This window comes from Cryphonectria parasitica, assembly GCF_011745365.1.
Source record: "Cryphonectria parasitica EP155 unplaced genomic scaffold M406scaffold_5, whole genome shotgun sequence".
Taxonomy (NCBI): domain Eukaryota; kingdom Fungi; phylum Ascomycota; class Sordariomycetes; order Diaporthales; family Cryphonectriaceae; genus Cryphonectria; species Cryphonectria parasitica.
In genome coordinates, this window is record NW_024468913.1 from 594,804 (window position 1) to 614,777 (window position 19,974).

The following is a 19,974-nucleotide window of genomic DNA, read 5'->3' on the forward strand; positions in this document are numbered from 1 at the left end:
GCTGTGTCCACGTCGGTGGCCGAGTCCATTGGAATATCGTTACCCAAAACATTCTTTCTTCCGCATTGGCAACTAACACCCAGCCACCAGGCCGCACACTACGCCTACGATTTCACAGATTTTTGTCTTCTCACGGCCGAGTCGAGAAAACCTCACTGGACAAAAGCACTGCATTGCTCATTTCTAGCGTCTCAAAGGTTACCACAAAAAAATTTAAAAGTGGCTAACTCCGACCATCGAACTTGTGATTGATATCGACCTCTACCAGGCATTATACCCGAGACAAGGCCCCACTGGCCGCATCTGGACGGCCGCGGCTACAGACCAAAACACAGCAGATACAATGTTGCGGCGCGGCGCTACGCAAGAAGCTGCGCTGTCTTACTATAGTAACGCTTGCTGTCGCGCAACAACAGCACGAGTCGTCGGTCTCGCTGCTCACAACGAGATTGATACACTAACACAGTGACGCCTTGAGACGGAGCTGTCAATTGTGGCCGCCAATAGATCTGTCCAGGGTGTTCTACAGCGTGTTCCCGACTCGGCTCAGATCCTAGCACGACGTCACTACAGACAAAATCTGATGCTTTAGGAGAAGAGTTCGGCAGAGGCGTAAGGGTTCTTGAAATCCGTGCCTCACCATCTGGTCTCTGCACGATAACACCCAGTTGCAGCTTTTGTCCTAGCTCGAAGTGACCAGACACACAGGATGCTGATCACATTCCCTCGCGTTACGTCGTCGTATTGTCGTACACAGGCAAGCAACCGTCTTGGAACAATGCTGTGTACGTGCACACCAATCGTCAATACCCCCTGTTCCAAGGCCTTCAAGACGGCCGCACACGCAGCTAGCTGTCTGCTCGCCCCAAGCGAAGCGTTTCGGCCGAGTAAGAACCAAGCCGTGACTCTCACTCGACCGCGATTGCTGGACAAATCGTACCCTGCCACACTTGCCAAGCAGCAATGGAGTTGTTGAGGTGCTGCCTGCATCTAATTCATATCCTCGCTGTGCTCAGACCTGCTAGTCTCCGTTTAACAAAGCCTCGAGGCGGGACCTGAGGCAAAGACAAGACGCTGACAATCGGTTTCAAGACAATTTGCATTGTGATTTCTTTCCGTTCCTGCGAGGTCGGAGGATTCCCTACAACGGTTTTGCTTGTAGTCTGAGCCTGCCCAATAAAAACCTTGCTTCATACCAATCACAGATCCAGGCGTCGAGAGAAGGCAAAACTCGTGGGCCTTGCCACCTTCGAAGTTTCAAATCTCGCATGATCAAATCGGGCTGCATGTTTCTTAACCCTTGCCGTGCTGCGCGTATCGGTTTCTTTCTGGTTTTTTTTGGGGGGTGTGGGGGGGGGGGGGAGTGTTTTTCCCTTCTTTTTCTTTCTTTTCTCCCTTTGCCACCCTCAAGAAGAGGGCCCATTCAAGGATGTTGGGGCACATACACATCGCCAGATGCATCCGGGTCGTACGATTTGTTACTATGTATGAAAAACACCGTTTCGCCTATTTTCTCTTTTCTTTCTTCTCTTTCTCTCTCTCTCTCTTCTTTTTCCCCCCTCTCTCCACCAATAAGACCAACCGTTTCGTCTGGGCCATACATCCCGCCTCAGTCCTCATCGCCTCTCACCCTCCTGCTCTTCAGGCCTTGCTTGCTCTGGTGGGGTTTGCGATTTGCGGACAACGATTCAGGGACTCATAACACTAGTCACGATGGTTGAGTCTCCACCATCATGTTTATGCGCGGTCCTCGTTGGGGCTTGCTACCTGGGGCCTAGGGAGATTTCGTGAAATTTTGGGCGGGGTTCCCACCTTGTCTTATCTGCAGGTCGACCGGGGGGCAGAGAGAAACTGATCCAGACCCAAATCACACGGGACGCCCCGTTGGGCAAAGAGGGGTCAAGTGTTGGACCCTATTTTGCTACCTAACCTAGACGACGACGACAACAAAGGTTTCTCATAGCCTCATGGCACCTAGCCAAAAGTCATCTGCGCGCGGCAAAGAAAAATGGAGCAAGGGGACCAGGGGAATAAGTGTTGCTCGTTTCGAGCCCCATCAGGCTCGCGTGCGTCCTCCACCAACGGCCAACTGTCAGTCTGGCGCACACAACATCCCCAGCCGACGGCTCCTGCACCCTGCACTCGGCGGCGTTAGAGAGGGCTGCAGGCAGGGTCACAGTGCAGAACGTGCTCCTCCTGGCCAGTGGTTGATCACAGAGCCAAAAGGCGAAACACTTTGGGGATTGCGCTAAGGCACAGCTTCGGTACGAACCAACCACCAATCAAGGCGCCTTTGGTAGGGTTCGTTTGCGCTACCCCCCATCTTTAACCACCAGATCATCGTATTACTGTAAGTAGATTTCACTTTCGCACAGATGTAAATAGTAGTAGCAGTGGGTACCGCCACGAAAACAAAAAAGAAAAATCCTGAAAGATTGGCTCTCGAGCAACGGCCATTCGTAGCTTGTCCTGCTCGCATGGATCTCCCGTTCGTCGGACAGCAGTCTTTCTCTGTGCTGTGCTGAGTGGGGCTTACAAGGTATCGAAAAGGACCTCCTCACCCTGTTTCTTTACTGTACCATAATTAGTCCAAGTGCGCGCGTAGGCCAAAAGAAAAGAGACCTACCTGCCTGCCTGTCCCCTGGTGTGCCGTGAGCCGAACGGCTAAATATAGGATGTACGTTACTCAGTCACTTGTGGGAGAAGAAGAAGGAAAAAGAAAGGTGACGAAGCCCGGCATTCTAATTAATTCCCAGTGCTAGCCGCGGAAAACAAAACCCGTTACCCTGGTCCGGCTGCGAGAGACGAGAGAGAGAGAAAGAAAGGGCCTGCGCCCCGGTTGTCGATCGCTACCAGTCCTCTTCACTCTTCCCCTCGACGCCTGACCGCTCTTTCTTGATGTCCAGGAACATGCGAGCAAGTACTATGATATGATCCTTTTCTCCTTTTCCCCCTCCTTCTTTGGTCTTCGCTGGGCTGGGCTTGGCCGGGCTGGGCTGAGTGTGGTGTGGTGCTTGTTTTTAAATTGGTTTCGGATAGCGGGTGATATTAGTCTAAGTAGTGATCTGGATAAGATCAGCTGGCCAGTCGGGGGAGAGAGGGAAGAGATAACGAACGACTCTTCCTTTCTCACTGTACTGTGTATGGGTGTGTCTGTGGTGTGTGTGCGTGTCCTGTCTTTGTCTACATAGATGACCTTGCTACCAGCCTATCACCTCGATCATCACCCACCACCACCATCATCACAAGGGTAGGAGGTCACAAGAGAGGCGCGTGACAACCCCCTCTCTTTTGTGTGTTCATGCAGCCTGCTTCCCCAAGGTTTGCTGCCAGGGTCCAGAGCCCTGAAATAGGTACTCGTCCTGCTCTACCCTGAAGGTGATGTTTTGATTCCAAAGTAGTAGTGACACGCCATTAATAGCAGCATGTTCAATTTCCTTTCCAGCCCCAATGTGTCAGGTCAGCCTCGCCGCCTCCTTCTTTCTTTTTCTTTCGCTCGAGTCAACACAGAAATTCCTCACCACCCAAATCTGACCGCTCGAGATCTAGGTCGAGAGAACGGGAGGTGGGACAAGGGCTATGTTTTACCCCTCACAATGTCACCGTTGCGTGCGATATGCAGGCTGACTCGTCATACCACACATATGATGTCGTCCCGCATTCCGAAAGGGTGTGCAGCCAACCTTTTTATCGTCTCCAACTTTTTCTCTCTGTCTCTCTCTCTCTCTCTCTCTCTCTCTTTTGCCCAACATTCTTGGAGACACAAACACGCGCGCGACCCCTGCATGGGATAGACAGGGTTTGGAAGAGGGGAAAAAGAGAGTTCGAGGCCTTCGCAAGATCGTCCGTGCATAGTACAGCAGGTAAGAAGATCAGGTAGGATGGAGGCAGGTAGGTATCGATCGGATCAAAAGACAGATGTCACACACCACACTATCCGACCGAGGTCACCCGGCTGGCTCTCTACCCCACACAAAACGAGACTCAGGTCTCGGGTGGATTCTGAGGAGGAGGGGCTGTAGGTATGCACATGCACATACGTCTGCAGATGTTCTTTCCCCTTCAAGCACATTCGACCCTCTCCGAGCAGCAGCCTGTCTCCACTTCATCCGCGCCCTGGAGAAACGCCCTCCTCTACTTCCTTTTCAGAGGAACTCATTTTTTTCTTTTTTTTTTTCCCCTCGCGTGGGATCGGATATCGTCCCATCGTCCACAAACCACCCCCCCCCCCCAAAGAAAGGACGACCATACACCAACTATAGACTGCCGCCACTACCCTTGCTCCTACTACGCTTGTCTCGCCAATGATTTTAATAACGTAAACCTTATTTTCGGCCGGGTACAGAAGGGTAACAAGGAGCAGGGTGAGGTCAGTTCGTCGTTCTCTATCCACGTCAAAGGTGCTGTAGATGGACAGGGGTGGAGAGGCGCTGTTTCTCCTTTTGGCTGGAGCTATTTTGTCTTTATCTACAGACAGTGTTGCTGTGGCGCAGGCAGTGTCTGCAAGACCTGTCTATGCAATCTTGGCTTGACAAAGTGTTAATGGTTTCAATAACCAAGTTCGTCCCTCGAGGGTTTTTGCTGGGGAGACTTCTCGCGGTGGTGACGCCCAGTTGTGAAGATGGAGAGTTGTTGGCCGCTTTTGCTCGAGTGAACATCCTGAGCTGGAGCTGTTTGTACTGGTGTCAAGTGACAATTCTCTCTGATGCCTCAGAACCTCGAGCGGTATCACTTCACACAGGCCTGTTCAGGCTGTCGAGACTTCATGAGGCGTTTCGTGATGGCTGTAGTTATGAAAGAGGAGTCGTCATCTTGGAGGCGGCTGGAGGCAGGCTGAAAGATGTCTCCATGATCACCACAAAGACAGCAGCCGGGGAGTGTTTTCGGTTCGTGTCGAGGCGGACCTTGACTGTTAGAAACACATTCCGCAGGACAGCAATCTCAAGAGTTTGGGACGACCGGGAGTCAGGAGACCTTGCAGACAATGCCTCATTTCGTGTGGACCAAGCTGAATCACGATGGCTTGTAACCCAGAAGCTAGCATGAATCCTTCTTTCTCAATGACGCCCGTCCCTCATATCCTGCTGCGTTGCTGAATCAGACCTGACTGCTGTGGCGTTTGCCCCATTCCGAGTGAGAAAAGGCAGGTTGTACTGGGATTCACATGCAGTGACGCAGCCGGATGACCAGGCCCAAGATAAACTTCAAGTTTTACTCTCTGGGTCTTGAGATATATTTTCCAATTCGGTCTGATCTATCACACTTATGGTATATGTATCATATGAAGTTGGAAATGACTCTATGCCTGCTTCTGTGACTCAGTACTTAGTCTGATGTTGAGGTCCATAGTGTTGTGCCAATTTATTAACCCCCTTCACCTTCTTGGAGCTTTAATGCTTCTAGCTTGATAGAACTAGTCCTAGTCTTCTGGAAGGCTCATTGTGTCAAGCCATAGGAGGCAGGCAATGGCAATGCTCAGCTCTGTCTGAGGCTGTTTCGATGCTCCCTTCTATGGTCACTCCAGTGAGGAGTTTTGCTTTCTCGTCACAATGTATCATCAATCATCACGTCAGCCATGAGATATCACTATTTATCTAAGAGCAAACCTTATGAACCAGTAGTTGACAGTTTGTATGTGTTCGGTTTTTCACACTATTCATACTTCATTAGAACTGCTCTTGAATAAACATTCAGGTATGCATTATGATCAACCAAACTATATCTGTCTTTAGAAAGTAGTACATGGCTAACATCAGCAAGCAGGTGCCTCGGGATGCTCAATAGGTGGGCTACTGCCAGCTAAGTTGTGCGAGGCCTAGTGACTCACTGGGCCTGTGCGTGCCTGGCATTCAACTGCCCCCACGCTTTCTGTAGATAGCCTCAACACATCAGGCCGGCCGGCTAGCTAGCTAGCTTTGTTTTCTTTCTTCCTTTTTGAGTGCGCTCCTCCATAGAGGCAGTCTTGTATGAGTCTCTTTGGAGAAAGAGCCGCCCAAGAAAAGCTTACAAAGGCTATAGAGGATAACAGTGCATTCAATCTTGATCTGGGCAATGGCCTCTTGATAGAAGCTGACAGAAACATAACATGTGTGAAAATCAGCACCTTTGAAAAGCAACCATCTACGTAGAGGGTACTGGGACGAGCAGGTGATGTCAGAACAGCTGATAGCCAGCCTCACAAATTATCTCAATTACTCATCATCGATGTCATCAATGATGTTAAAGAAGCTAGAAGCAAGTATTTGTTGAAGTCACCCAGGGATCCTCACACAAGAGCACTGAGAATCGATCACGATGTGTGGAATCCTAAGGCAGCATTCCGTCTGATGTCTCTGCCTGTCCATATGCTGCCGGAACATTCTTTTCACAGATTTTTCGCATAACTTTTGCACACTGACCAACTAGAGTGCCCGGAAACTCCTAGAAGATAGTACTGTACTCCAATCATGGTGTCTGTTCTCATCAGTACCTCCATCCTCTATGGAAAACAGTATCACACCGAAGTAGCCTTGACAAATTTGCCATTGTTCAGGAATTATTGGCTTTTGGTTGCTCTTCCCCCGGCATCTATTGTCCTGATAGCCATTGTTGAGCTCAACTCTTCGCGTACAAAGTTTCTTGACTTCTGCCACTCCCAGCCACCAACAGCCGGCCCTACACCGACCTCTGAAATCCAGCGACGTTTCTAGAAATTACGTTCTGGCAAATCGATCTGACTTCCCAGAATATTTAGAAAACTTCAATCCTTCCTCTCTGTTCGTCGTACCTACCTCACATTCTTCTTCCTATCCTCCATCTCATCCTCCTTGTATGCGGCCATCAGATCGTCCTCATCCTCTCTTTCTCAACCGAACTCGACTTGAACCCTCAAAGGGAAAGCAAAGGTATGTTTTGGCTTCTAATGAGCATTGCTTCCATCTGCCTGCCTGACTCAACATCTGTTCCTACCTTTCTCACCAAACCACCGTCACTATCCGGACACCGTCACTGCTCAAGCCTCGTCACTGCTTCTCGTCCTTCCTTACTTCTGCCGAGATGTCAGGCTTCTTCTTGCCCCTGTCGGCCTCTTACACAACCCTCAAGTGAATTACTACTTCATCTACCTTGGGCTCCCTTCGATCCTGCATCTGGACTTGGACCCACGTAGTTTTCACCCTAGCAATTCGCGCTTGGAGCCTTGGAAAGACCAGTTTCCAGAGCGACCATTCCGCTAGGTGTTTAATTCAACTTCCCGCACAACCGTCTTGGTGCCAGGAAAGTCCGCCTGCAGAAAAGCAACCCTTCCTTTCCCATATTTGCCCAAGTGCCCATGCCCCTCAAAAGCATATACATTCCAAGGAGGTCTCAAGACACTTCCATCCTTCTACATCTCAGTCACTCTTTCCCGACTCTTCTATTTCCCATCATCTTGCTTCCAGTATCGCCTCGACGACAAAGGCCTCAAGCAATTTGCTTTTGCCACGCACGACCAAAGTATCTCACCTGCTAATCGAAACGGAAGCAGCAAAGGATGTCTCTGCGAACCACCGTCGTGGGCTTCAACCCCCGCCGTCGGGACCAACAGGCGCAGATGTGGATGGGCCTTTTTGAGGCCAAACACCCACTCACCGAGGAACAATCCGAGTTCCTGCTGAAGTTGAAGTCGGCCCATGCTTCCAATCCCGGATCTGCTCCGACTTCAGAGGAGCTCCGTGAAGGCTATCTAACCCCTCCTGTCGGTCATGACCATGCAAAGTACAAGAAGATCTGTCAAGCCTTCACGGACCAGACCGTTTCCCATCGCCTGCGACTCCGAGACAGCAAAGGGAACAGTACCTTCAATGATTCCTGTGGCAAAGAGGATGTCAAAATGGCCACTATTTCCTATCCAGACCAGCAGTACATCATCATGGCTGTAAGTTTGTCCCAATGACCACAACCTTCCATCTTCAGGGGCCCGATCAATCGTTCTTCTATCGATGCTAACGGAAGAGCAAAGGCTCCCATGCAACCGGGCCCGAGGTTCCCAGTCCGGCCGTTGATCAATTCCCGCCTCAAAATGAAGGGCAAGGGAAGAATGGCCCGCCGCCTGAACTACCGAGCTAAGCCCACTCTCATGGACATGTTGGGCCTGAACAAGCTTGTCGCCGAGCAGATCTTCGAGTACCTACCCTACACCAGCCGTGCGGCTCTCTTCCAGACTTGTACCGAGGCAGCCTGGATTGTCGGCGACTACCAGGTCATGTATGATTTTACGCAGGGCAACCTGTTCAACTCCGAGTACAACGACCAAGAGCTCGAGCAGCTGCAGTCCAAGGGCGAGATCGGTGCCGATGCTGAGTCCCGTGGTGCGCTGGTAAGAAGAATCCGCTTCTTTCTTTTTGTGTTTTGCATTGGCTGAAAGACTAACGATGTTTTAATTTTCTTAGCATCTGATGGTCACCCGAACCCACCGAGACTGGCATGTCAACAAGAATATCGCATTCCGCCCCAAGGCCGACTATTGGCGCATGGGAACTTCGCTCTGCCGTCTCTTCCGGTCTTTCAGCCTGCATACTCACAATACCTACTTCCTCACGCTGGCTAACCTGGAGCATGTGGATGATCGAGTGGCAGCTGGCCTGGTCAAGCTGCTGCCCAAGCTGAAGAAGCTGGAGATTGTCAACTGCGAGATGTTCCGTCTACACCATGTCGCTCGCTTCCTCGACCTGATTGCCGACCTCCAGAAGGAGCGTGGAACCTATATTCACATTGACATCGCCCCTCTGTTCGAGCGTGGCTGCATGTGGATGAACGACAATTCCCAGACTTGGAACGTAAAGGGCCCCGAGACGTCCCGTAAGGGCACATTCGGCGTCACTTGGACGGACTCGGGTGTCAAAATCCCTACTGCCATTGTTGGCCTTCTTTTTTATCGTCTTCTTCCCGCCATCTATGGTAAGCAGTGTTTCGTATGAATTTGCTACATCCACATGGCCTCTTTTGCTAATACATTATCTTCTGCTACAGGTGCTGGTCAGGATCATATGATCATTGATACTGCCTCTCTGCTGCGTCAGTATCTAGAGGCTCTGCCTCTGCCAGCCTTCTGCATCCCTTATACGATGGCAGCATACGATTTGAAGCTGGCCATGGACGCTGAGATCGCCGTTGAGGGAGCCCCGATCATAGCGGAGGCTGCCCGACAGATGGAGGCTGTCCAACTGCAAGCTGAGATGGCTGGTTTCATCCAGGATGACGATGATGACGAAGAAGAAGACGACGAGCCAATCATGCTGCCAGAGTTCAAAAGGGAGGACTGGTCCCAGGAGCTGCTCACGAGGGTGACTCACAATGAGATCATCATCAGCTTTACTCTTGCCAAGGCCATGTACGGCGAAGACCTCTGGCTGGAGACTTTTGACCGCGGCTACCGGTCGACCAGCTTCCAGTGCAGTATCAACAACTACGGCATCTGGGCAGAAGTCCACGAGTGTGCGCAATGCAAGAAGCCCACGCAGAGAATGTTTTTCAGCGCGGGATTCATATGCGAGGCCTGCCGCCTGGGCCTCTGGGTCGACCTCGAGACGGACCACATGAAGTACCATAAGCGCAAGGCTGTGGACGCGCTGGGCTTCACTTGGACTGAGGCGCATGGCTACAGCGGCGTGGCGGAGTCCAATCTCCCCAAGGAGAAGGACTTTGTCGCGATCGACGCCGAGGGCAGGACCGCCCCTCTCATCCATACCAAGCTTGACTTCGTGAAGCGCGTGGTCGACCTACCCAAGGGCCCGATGCACGAGTTCTGCGACGTCGTCGACAAGATGTCGCACACGGAGACCAAGCTCGGCCCTATCGGCCATGTCGGCTACGTCCAGGCCGACCACCCCGACAGCGGCTACCAGTCGGTCGCCAGCACTGTCAGGGACTCGCTGCGGTACATGCATTACCGAGAGTCCCTGACGTGCGAGAAACTGCGCGACAACAATGCCTATTTCACTGGCTGGAACCTGGACAAGGCAAACAAGGCCATGGGTGCTACCAAAACTGCAGATGGCAGGCTCATCTTCTGGTGAGGTACGGGCCGGTGTTTTCCCCCGTAGCCTATTGCATGAAAATATGCCAACAGGATAGCGATGACATTGACCATCGCTTCGGCGGCACAATGGTAGATTTGGTTCTGACAGAAGGTTCAGAGTGGAGGCTTAATTTAAAGTCGGCTTTGAGAAGGAAGATTGTGGATGATTTATCTTGATGCTCCCAGGTTCGATACTTTGAAGGCAGAGACACGTTCAGCTTGTCACTCGGATGGTAATCAATGGAGGGATAGATTGGGATCACGGACAGGATACTGGAGCCATCCATGCTCATAATGATGCATTGGGGTGCGATATCTCTGTTTGCATAAGAGACAGATCGTATAGACTTTTACGTCTTTAATCATTGCGTGCTCGTTCACACTGACTCTTTCGGTTTCTATGATGCGATACGTTGAACATCCTGCTACGGGGAGGGGTTTTCATTCCCTTTTTTCTTCTTCTTCTGACCTTGCTTGGAGCGGCGACAAGATCGGAATGCGAGGCCTCAAGATGTCTTTGTGTTTTCCCCTACTTTGGCAAATAATAAGCTGGATGCTTCCCTTGAGTGAAGCTTGTTGGTAAGTAGATCCGTGGACTATGAATCTACGACGCGTCCTCCAAGATGAAGTCGAGACTTGCCCATTCCCCCAAACCACAAGCCCATTCATTATCTTTCCTTAAGATACTCTCTGGGGATGTAAGATCTGATATTGTCAACTGAGTTAAACAAAAAAGTGTCATAGATATTAGTTTCATCCATAAAATTTCCCCGCTGCATTGGATCTCTGAGCACATATTACTGCCTTATCTGTTTGGTTCAGTGCTGAAGTAAGTAAAGACGAGAGCCAAAGCGGTTACAATCTTCTTTCTAGCTGTATTCACACTTGTACATGCCAGAATATATGAAAGACTGAAAAGAGACGAGATGATTTATTGAGACTGCATCTAAAACTGGCCCCCCCAAAAATGTAGACTGTTAGATGTCCGTGGTGAACGATTTGTAGACACACGAGTTGACAATTGAGGTACAGTGCAGACAGTACAGAGTAGGCACTCAGCACTGTCAAGAGTGGGTCCCAAAACCGGAAGGTACCGCGCGAGCTTTCGACCTCGACATGATTTTCCAAAGCCGCGCCGAATTGAAGCAGCCAGTAGCACCTGCAACCTCAATCCGACAAATCCTCTACCCCCCTTCTTCCTCCTTGAAGGACGCTTCAGCGCAATGCCCCGACAAGCGGCGCGCCTCGTCCTCGGACGCAGCGTCAAGGCAAAAACCATCCGACAACGACCCTTCTCAACCACCCCACGCCGCAGCGACGATGACGCGAAGAACAACAGCAGCAGCAGCAGCAACAGCAACGCACGAAACCAGCGATCCGTCGCAGCCGCCTCTGCCCTCGGTGCCATGAGCAACAGCCGCTCTGGGGCGCCTTCGTCCTCGTCATCATCATCATCTCCTTCGCAGCAGGGTAGCCGCAAACCAATTGAGATCCGCCGCACTATGGGAATGCGTCCCCCGACCCTCTCGCGCCCGCCTGGGCTGGGTCAAGGAAGGAATATCATCGATCTCAAGAGCCTCCCGCGACGCACAGACGGCGCACCTCGATTTGTTCGCCCACCACCACATCTAGGCAGCGGCAGTAGCGGCGGTGACAGGCCTGCACCGGGCTCGTCAGGCTTTGTGCCTCGCTTTGCAGGCCGGACTGGTGGTGGCGGCGGCGGCGGCTTCCAAGGAGCTCCTCGTGGGAACAGATTCGGTCCTGGAGCGCGCACCGGTGGCTCTCTTGGGTCTTTCCGGCCACAGCGCCCAGGCGGCGGACGCTTTGGGGGCCAACAGCCTCGGACCGGAGGTGGTGGGGCCCGACGAGGACCACCACGGCGGAAGAGAGATGATAAGAAGCCGCGCGAGCAGGACGCCACCGAGGCCGGCATGGAACAGATGGATGAGGAGGTCCAGAAGTACGTGGCGACCTTGGATGCCGGAGGCGTCGAGAGGCCGTACAAGCCGTCGACGACGCTCGAGTCGCTGATCGGCTGGGGCCCAGCGGTGGCTACCAACACGGCGATTGGACAGGCGGAGATTGCGGTGCGCAATATGCGGATCATGGGCGGAGGCAGAGGCTTCCAGGAGGCCGAGTCTACCTTTGAGCTGAAAGACGTGAACAGGTGGCTGTCGGCAGGCCAGCCCATCTTCTACTCGAACATGGAGCAGAAGAAGGGGGTGACGATGATGCTCTCCCCTGGCAAGGCGGATAAGATTGTGGAGAAGAAGCATGCCGCGATCATCGAGAAGGGCAAGGAGAAATATGGTGAGGACTGGGCGGCGTTCGTCAAGGCCTACAATAAGCGCGGCACCGCGGACGAGATTGAGAAGAAGTCAAGGGAGCAGGCCGAGCGCGTCCTCATCAAGCACGTCAACGACCGCAACCTTGTGTCGACCAAGAACAAGACGACGAGGGAGGCCATCATCAAGTACGCCGTCAAGGGCGATCATCCTGTGATCAAGCAGGCTGAAGACACCTGGGGCAAGCTGGCTATGTATGCCGCCCATGAGCGGTCATACAGACCAGTAGATGCCGCCAGGCTTGAGGCCAAGGTGCGGACATTGGTGAAAGCATAAGAGTTGTTTAGGGGTCGTTGAGAGGATTGCGGCGCGCCAAAAAAAGACTGGCGGTTGGTCATTTTAGATACGCGATCGCCGTGGTTGTACAAATTCAAATTCAGAGAATTTCAAAACATGTGATATTGTGATGCACATGTAGTAGCATGTTCTATGCCATACCCGCACAGTGGTCACCAGATTACAGCCTCTTCTGTCTGTTTGCCAGCTCGACCTGCAGCTGCTTCTCCTTCTTCTCAATCGCCTCGAGCTTCTTATCCTGCTTGGCCTTGACCATCTTGTCCAGGTTCTTGACATCGTCCTTGGTCAGGTGCTTGGCCTTCTGCCACGTGGCATGCTTGCTCTTCCTCGTGGCCAGGACGTCGCGCACCGCGTCCTTCCAGGCATTACACTCGCCCTTGAGCCTCTTGGCCTGCTCCTCGGGGTTCTCGGGCTCGACGCGCAGCACTAGCTCTAGGTCGTTGTCCGGGTCGCGCTGCGGCTGCTGGTTGAACTCGGCGCTGTTCTGCACGGCGCTCATGATGGGCTTGATGTACGCCGCGTCGCTGACCATGATGGACACGCTGCGCCCGCCGCGGTGCACCACCGACGCCAGCTCGTGCAGCGGGTACGTGTGCGTCGACTCGCGGTCCGGCCGCACCCGCAGCTGGCCCAGCACGTCCGGGTTGAACCGCCCGCCGCTGGCCTTGAACTCCTGCAGCTTCTTCTCGAACCGCTCGTCCACGCGCGCGTACTCGGCGTCCACGTCCTGCAGGTCGAACGCCGACTCGTGCTCAAAGTCGGACGGAGGCTGGAACTTGTCGCGGGCCTTGCGCCGGGATTCCGACGGGAGCTGGTCCTCGGCCCATGCGTCGTCCTTGGCCTCGGCTGCGGCCGCCTTCTTGACCTTCTCGCGGTGCTTTTTGGCGCCTAGGAGGGTGGTCTGGGAGAAAGTTCGGCGGTGGACGAGAGTGGGTGGGGAGGAGGTCGTGGTCAGGGCTGGGCTGCATGCGACGAGGGCGCTGCTGCTGGGAGCTGTGGCTCTGAACGCGATTGTGCTTCTGTTTCGGGATGGCAATTAGCTTGGAAAGTTTGGCCATTGGAGGATACTACACGGTGCTTTACCTCGATGATATAGTGGCGCCATCATAGGTGCATGCGCGCAGCGCAATTTGAGCTCTCTGCAGTCCTCTCATGGTGGTGGTGAGTGGTGTTTGCTCTCTCTCTCAAACATGCAACAAATGACCGCCTTTGGAAAGTTCAGGGCAGGTATGGGACCTAGTATCGGCGCCGACTCGGCCAAGTCTTGTGGCGCCCTTTTTGTGGCGTTTCTGTGGCGCCGGTTCCTGAGTCTCGACGAATTAATGGCCATCCAATTTTTCTTTAAAATTTTTATTTCTTTGGTCTACATTTAGATATTACTGTATGACTTGTCCAAAAGACACCCAGGTCCTCTATGAAAGAATACAAACGAGATTGTCAAGAGCAGAGGGTGTAAGGCATCCTTCTGGGCTCTGGCCGATTCCGAGGGCCAAATCTTTCCTGGGAGCTCCGAGCACTTGAGTATGGTCCCATAATAGTGGTTTCCTGACGTCCAAATATTTGTTGACCGCATGCTATTTGAAATTGAATGGTAATGGGTACTCTGTGTGAAGACCAAGTAGTGAAATTTTAGTTATGATCTAGTTAGTATTAGAATTGAGCACTAAAATCACACGAATCAACATAAATTATATCAACTCCTTGGAAATCATTGCTGTTATGATTTCTTTATATAGAAAAAGAAACCCTTTCCCAAAACTCACCAACTCTCAGATAGCATCTGTGGCATTCTATGAGTGCAACTTGTTCAAGTATTGGGGCCCATGGCTTCCTTGACGAGTATTGGTCCCTCAGATTGCCTTTCAAGTTGCACTGAATGATATTCCAAGTGTTTAGCTCTAGGACCATCCGTTTTGGCTTGAGAAAAAATTTCTTCCTTCTTAAATATGCAAATACTAAGAAACCTCGTATATGCGATGAAGGAGTACTCATACAGATTTTGGCAAGACTGATGCCAATTCAGTGCTTTCCAATTGCTATCGACATTGCCATGTGCTCAGGTCCTTGAGTTGTTACTATACCAAGTACCGATGCATGTGGTGGCGCTTTGAATGCGCATCAAGAGATTGTCTTAACATTACTCAAAACATGGAGATACTCATCGTTGGCAACCCTCTGTTCAAGTCTTGTGTGAAATGGCATCGGAGCCAGTATAACCAGGGACGTACGCGTCTGGTCAGCCGATATTTTCGGCAGTAAACACAAACTCCACAAGAAAGAAACCCTGATAAAACAAAGATAACCTCGCTTATGATGGGTTTGTAATCATTGACAGAGCGTGTTGGGCAATCTCAAATCCTGCAGCAGATATGTACCTGGCTTGTGCCACTCCATGCATGAGATTCATGGTGGCACACGTGATAGCCGGTATGGCGAGATTGCGTGCTCGTATGGCGAGCAATGGCGGCAACCAAGTCCATATAGACCGGCCGTCTCCGCAGCATGAGACGTAAATTGAATCACTGTCAAAAAGAAATATATTCATGATAGAAGATATATCTTGATTCACTATTTCGGAAACAGAAAATGGGTGGCGAAAGGCTCATCAAGTCCGTGGCCATTATCGGAGCCGGTGCCTCAGGTATTTGGCCCCTCAAGTGACTTTCATTGACGCAGCTTTGTAAGCTTTTGGCTGAGACTCTGGTACTGCTATAAAAGGAACAATCGCAGCTGCCGCCCTCAAGGCAGAAAACTATTTCGATCGGATCCAAGTGTTTGAGAGACGGGATTCTGCTGGAGGAACATGGTCAGATTTATTCCTCTTCATTGACATGGACCGGCCATGTTCTTGCACTACTATTACATCAGGCTGACACCTGGATAGGATATTCGATCCAAGCCCTGGACCGGAACTGCCTATTGAGCCAGGCAAACTACCTCCAGAGATCGACCCACCACTGAGTATTCCGAATAATCTCCCGAGGATCACCGCTCCAAGTGAGCAGGAGCGTTATTCACAGACACCCGTCTACAACTCCTTGACGTGAGCCACTACTACCTATCTCATACGACATACAAGGGCGCCCAATAATAGTACGACACTGACAGTGTATGACTGTTAAAAGGACAAATGTTCCTGATGTAGCAATGTGTTTTTCCGACGAGAGGTTCGCGTACGGCCCGTTCCCACCTCATCATGTGCCCCGGCAATATCTGGAGAACTACGTGGCCCGCCACAGGCTCGATGAGCACCTGGTCCTCAACACCACTGTCGAAGACGTGTCTAGGATGCCACCGTCTTCTGGAACGGGCGGGCCCGAGCGATGGGAGCTGACTCTCCGCAAACACGATGTACTGCGACACGTCGACATATGGTGGACTGAGATATTCGATGCAGTGATCATCTCCAATGGACACTACTCGGTTCCATATGTAAGGAATATCGGCCTTTCTCACTCTTCAATTTGCTTGCCTCCTGATATCTGATTTTGATTGAACGTATTTTTCCCTTCCCGTCTGACCATCTTATTATCTCAGATTCCCCACGTAGAAGGCCTCGAAGCCTACACGCAGAAATATCCCGACCGTGTAGTCCACTCCAAGTACTACCGCTCGCCCTCCATCTACAAGAACCAGCGTGTCCTAACTATTGGCAACTCGGCTTCGGGCTGGGACATCATGAACGAGCTCACCACCACAGCAGCTTTGCCCGTGCACAGCTCACGCCGCCACAAGTCGCCCTTCGAAGGCGACAAGCCCGGCCCTGGCATCGAGTGGAGGCCCGTCATCCGCCGGTACCAAGCCGACGGCACGATCGAGTTCGAGGACGGGACGACGCTGGGGCCGGACGAGATCGACAGGATCGTCTACTGCACGGGCTACCGGCCGAGCTATCCGTTCTGGAACACGGCGAAAAACGGGCGGCCCATGTACGACTACGAGGTCGGGAAGCTGGTCAACACGTACTGGCACACGTTCTTCTCGGACTTTTCGACGCTGGCCATCGTGGGGATCCAGAAGGCGCTCACGTTCCGGAGCTTCGAGTACCAGGCTGTGGCGGTGGCGAGGCTGTTTGCAGGGCGGAACGCGCTGCCGCTGCCGCCTGCGGTGGAGATGCGCAGATGGGAGGCGGAGCGGCGCGACTGGGTGCTGGAGACCGGGAAAAAGTTTCATGACGTCGAGAGTATGCCTGGGCGGCTGGGCCAGGATACTCTGGTGTTTCTCGGGTTCCTGTATAGCATGGCTGGGCTGGGCACGCTGAAGGGGGATGGGAGGATACCTCCGGTTCTGAGTCAGGAAGTCCTCTATGCGCTGAGGAACATCCACAAGTATCCAACGCCTGGAGACGATCCAGATAAGGAACTGGTGGTCACTAAAGGTGATAAAGTCGGGGGTCAGACTATATCAGACTACGACTATCGTTATGAACAGAACGAACTGGATGAGTGGGTGATAGTAGTCGGTAATGGACACTGATTGGAGGGGGACCTCGGGAAGGCAGAAGACAACGTATGCAAGACTATTAGACGAAGATTTCACACATAACTTTGAGTATCCAAAGCATAACAATCACTTAAACAATGCATATTGGACCAGAAATTGGCTTTTGATCAGGAGACTCGAAGGTCTAATATTCACGCTGTTTGATATGTATCCACAGACAACAGTAAGTAATATGTGACAGAGAGAAAAAGTGAACCACCATAATGATCATCCACAGCATGAGAGCTCAACAATAAAATGAAAGCCTTGCTGAGCCACCTCTACCTTCTCTATTTAGAGGTTGACAGCGCGGAAGACCCTGGAGCGCTTCCACGAGGGGACAGCAGCATCGCTCGAGCTTCCACCGTAGAAGGAGGAGGCGCCCTGGGACGACTGCGAGCCAGAAGATCCCCAGGTGGACGAACCGCTGCTGGGGGAGCCGGAGGACTGCGAGCCAGAAGAGCCCCAGGTGGAGGAGCCGCCGCCGTGGTGGTGTCCGCCGGAGGCGGTTCCAGAGGACTGAGAACCAGACGAGCCCCAGGTGGACGATCCACTGCTGCCCGAGTAGCCTCCAGTAGCGCTGCCGGAAGCCTGAGATCCAGACGAGCCGTAGGAGCCAGAGCCGCTGCTGGAGCCGGTGGTGGGAGAGCCCGACGAAGAGGCGCCGGACGAGCCCGTGGTGCCAGAGGGAGAAGAGCCGGAAGAGGACGAGGCAGCCGAGCCAGACGAGGCGGCAGCAGCGGCGGAGGTGGTGGTGGTGGTGGTGGTGGAGGAGGAGTCGTCAGAGTCCACGACAGAGAGGGTGGAGAAGTCGAAAGAGGGGATCTCGATGGTGCCGACCTCCCATGTCATGCCACCGTCGCTGGTGGTCATGGTGGCCTCGACATCCGTGCCCAGGGCGAGGGTGTCGATGTAGTCGGCGTAGGCAGCGTTGAGGATGATGGAGACGTTGCTCCAGGTATGCGCAGGAACAGTACCGCAGTCCTCGGCGGCGCACTCGACGGCGGAACCCCAACCCTCGGCCTTGCCATCGCTGGTGGACAGCGTCGAGATGACGGTGCCTCCGACGATGACGTCCTGAGTGTAGTTGCCAGTGGCATCGTCGTACAGGTAATGGAAGGTCACGGCAGTGCCGGCAGTGCCCGTGGAGCCAGTGGCCTGGATAGGCTCCTGGGTGGTGGCGCTGGTCGAGATGAGCGTGTAGGCGTACAGGCTCCAGTCCGAGGAGTCCCAGTTCTCGGCGATGGACTGGATCAGATCGCCGTTGGAGGTGCCCATGCCGACCCAGAGCGACAGGTCGCCCGAGTTGTCACTGGGAGCACTGGGAAGCGTGAGCGTAGCCCAGGACTCGGCAATGTAGGTGTCGGAGGAGGTAGGACCAGTGCTGAAGGCAGGACCCATAGCACCCTGGACCTTGGCGACGGTGAGAGCGGCCGCCAGGGCAGAGAGGGCTTTGCGTGAGAAAGGCATCTTTTATGACGTTGTGTTTGAGGATGTATGTGCTCGTGTGAGAGGATTTGGGTGATATCTTCGGCACTGCCGGTAACGAATGTAAAAATAAGATAAAAAAAGAAGTTGGCTAGCAAGGAAAAAGAATGAGAGACCTGTTGGTGGTGAAAAAGAGAGGAGACACCTGGAAGAGATGGGCAAAGAGGTGATATCCAGACAGACAGATTCAGAGAACGAACTGTATATATACGGTCATGATCCAGCAACTTTGGCCAAGGACCCCATTCCTCTTGCGCAGCAATTCCCACACATGGAAATCATCTCGTCATCTATGATGCCATCTCCGAGGTGCCGGATCCTGTACTACCCCTGAGAGCTTCGAGACCTTCGAGACCTAGACGAGGCTCCTCCGGGCCCCCTGACCATTGCCATGTGCATAGAGGACCCCACAAGAATCCTAAAGCGTGCTGCAGTGGATTGCATGATACTGTAAACTTTAGCGCTGGTGGTCGTCAAGATGAAGCAATCCATGACTGTTTTGTCGATCTACCTCGGGCGCAGAGCCGCATACAGGTTGGTGGGTCCAGCTTCTCAAAACGAAACAATCGCTTGTTTGTCGCGGCCCCCCTAATCTCGCCTTTGAAACACACCAAGGGTCCCAGATTGGCGGAAATTTGTTCCATCGAACGCAGAAACATACCACGACTCGCCCATATTAAGGAACACGAGGATTACCGCCGTCCGAAGTGAGGCTTGAGAAGTTTTTTTTTTCCCTTCTTGTTACTAAATTTCCGGTGTGAATACGATAAATTGCTAAAGGATCCAACAGATTGGGGCAAGACCAAATCTGGTATCCAACGTAGCCAGCATGGAGAAGTCCTGTTCCCTTTGAAGAATGGATCAACTCAGAAGAAAAGAGAAGGTTGCTTCTAGGCGTACTACTTTGATCGCCGTCATTCCACAGAATCATGAGTGGATGACAGATCCATTATATTGCAAGACAAATCGTTGAGTATAAGGTTTCAACGTTCAATACATATCCACGTGAACACCCAGTCTCTTATAAGTCGCATGACAAAACCCAGGGTTAGGGCTAGGATCATGATAGATCGGCGTGGGCAGGATCACTTAGGTTCACGGTGAGTCAGTGAGCAATGTGACCCAAGGGCAAGGTGATTTAGTCTGAAGATCTGAATACAGAAGGAACGAGCTTATTAGCAATAGATGCTTCTGCTGCACAGCCCTTCAGCCGTCAGTCTAACTAGCAATTCTCTCACCAGGTTCGGGGATGAGCCCTCAAGTCCATATGCAGCAAACGACCAGGACCACGCGCTCCTCCGAGATGGTCTTGTCAGTCCACTGCTA

The 19,974-nt window shown here is 52.5% G+C and overlaps 5 protein-coding genes across 5 annotated transcripts; 3 read left to right on the plus strand and 2 right to left on the minus strand.

Moving 5' to 3' along the window:
* Positions 1-7,510: 7,510 nt before the first annotated feature.
* Positions 7,511-10,034, plus strand: M406DRAFT_330587 (uncharacterized protein; the record flags this gene model as incomplete). The annotated part of the gene is made up of 4 exons (XM_040920540.1): positions 7,511-7,894; positions 7,979-8,335; positions 8,409-8,916; positions 8,989-10,034. 4 exons carry the CDS (start codon positions 7,511-7,513, stop codon positions 10,032-10,034), a joined length of 2,295 nt encoding a protein of 764 aa, XP_040775200.1.
* A 1,180-nt stretch (positions 10,035-11,214) lies between these two features.
* M406DRAFT_107357 (uncharacterized protein) lies at positions 11,215-12,769 on the plus strand. The gene has a single exon (XM_040915234.1). The coding sequence runs from the start codon at positions 11,260-11,262 to the stop codon at positions 12,655-12,657; it is 1,398 nt and encodes a 465-aa protein (XP_040775201.1). The 5' UTR covers positions 11,215-11,259; the 3' UTR covers positions 12,658-12,769.
* A 69-nt stretch (positions 12,770-12,838) lies between these two features.
* On the minus strand, positions 12,839-13,426 carry M406DRAFT_258733 (ribosome recycling factor; the record flags this gene model as incomplete). The annotated part of the gene is made up of 1 exon (XM_040917248.1): positions 12,839-13,426. A coding segment is annotated over one exon (588 nt), but the record flags the coding sequence as incomplete, so codon positions are not given.
* A 1,838-nt stretch (positions 13,427-15,264) lies between these two features.
* M406DRAFT_258468 (FAD/NAD(P)-binding domain-containing protein) lies at positions 15,265-17,154 on the plus strand (the record flags this gene model as incomplete). Its single annotated transcript, XM_040917234.1, has 5 exons — positions 15,265-15,319; positions 15,397-15,484; positions 15,563-15,721; positions 15,804-16,110; positions 16,216-17,154. The coding sequence occupies 5 exons, from the start codon at positions 15,265-15,267 to the stop codon at positions 17,152-17,154; spliced, it is 1,548 nt and encodes a 515-aa protein (XP_040775203.1).
* Positions 17,155-17,967: 813 nt separating this feature from the next.
* On the minus strand, positions 17,968-18,630 carry M406DRAFT_29438 (uncharacterized protein; the record flags this gene model as incomplete). The annotated part of the gene is made up of 1 exon (XM_040919134.1): positions 17,968-18,630. A coding segment is annotated over one exon (663 nt), but the record flags the coding sequence as incomplete, so codon positions are not given.
* Between the last annotated feature and the right edge of the window lie 1,344 nt (positions 18,631-19,974).

What these genes read in the sequence shown, in the direction of transcription:
- M406DRAFT_107357 (XM_040915234.1), top strand. Translation starts at nt 11,260, where the DNA reads ATGCCCCGACAAGCGGCGCGCCTCGTCCTCGGACGCAGCGTCAAGGCA.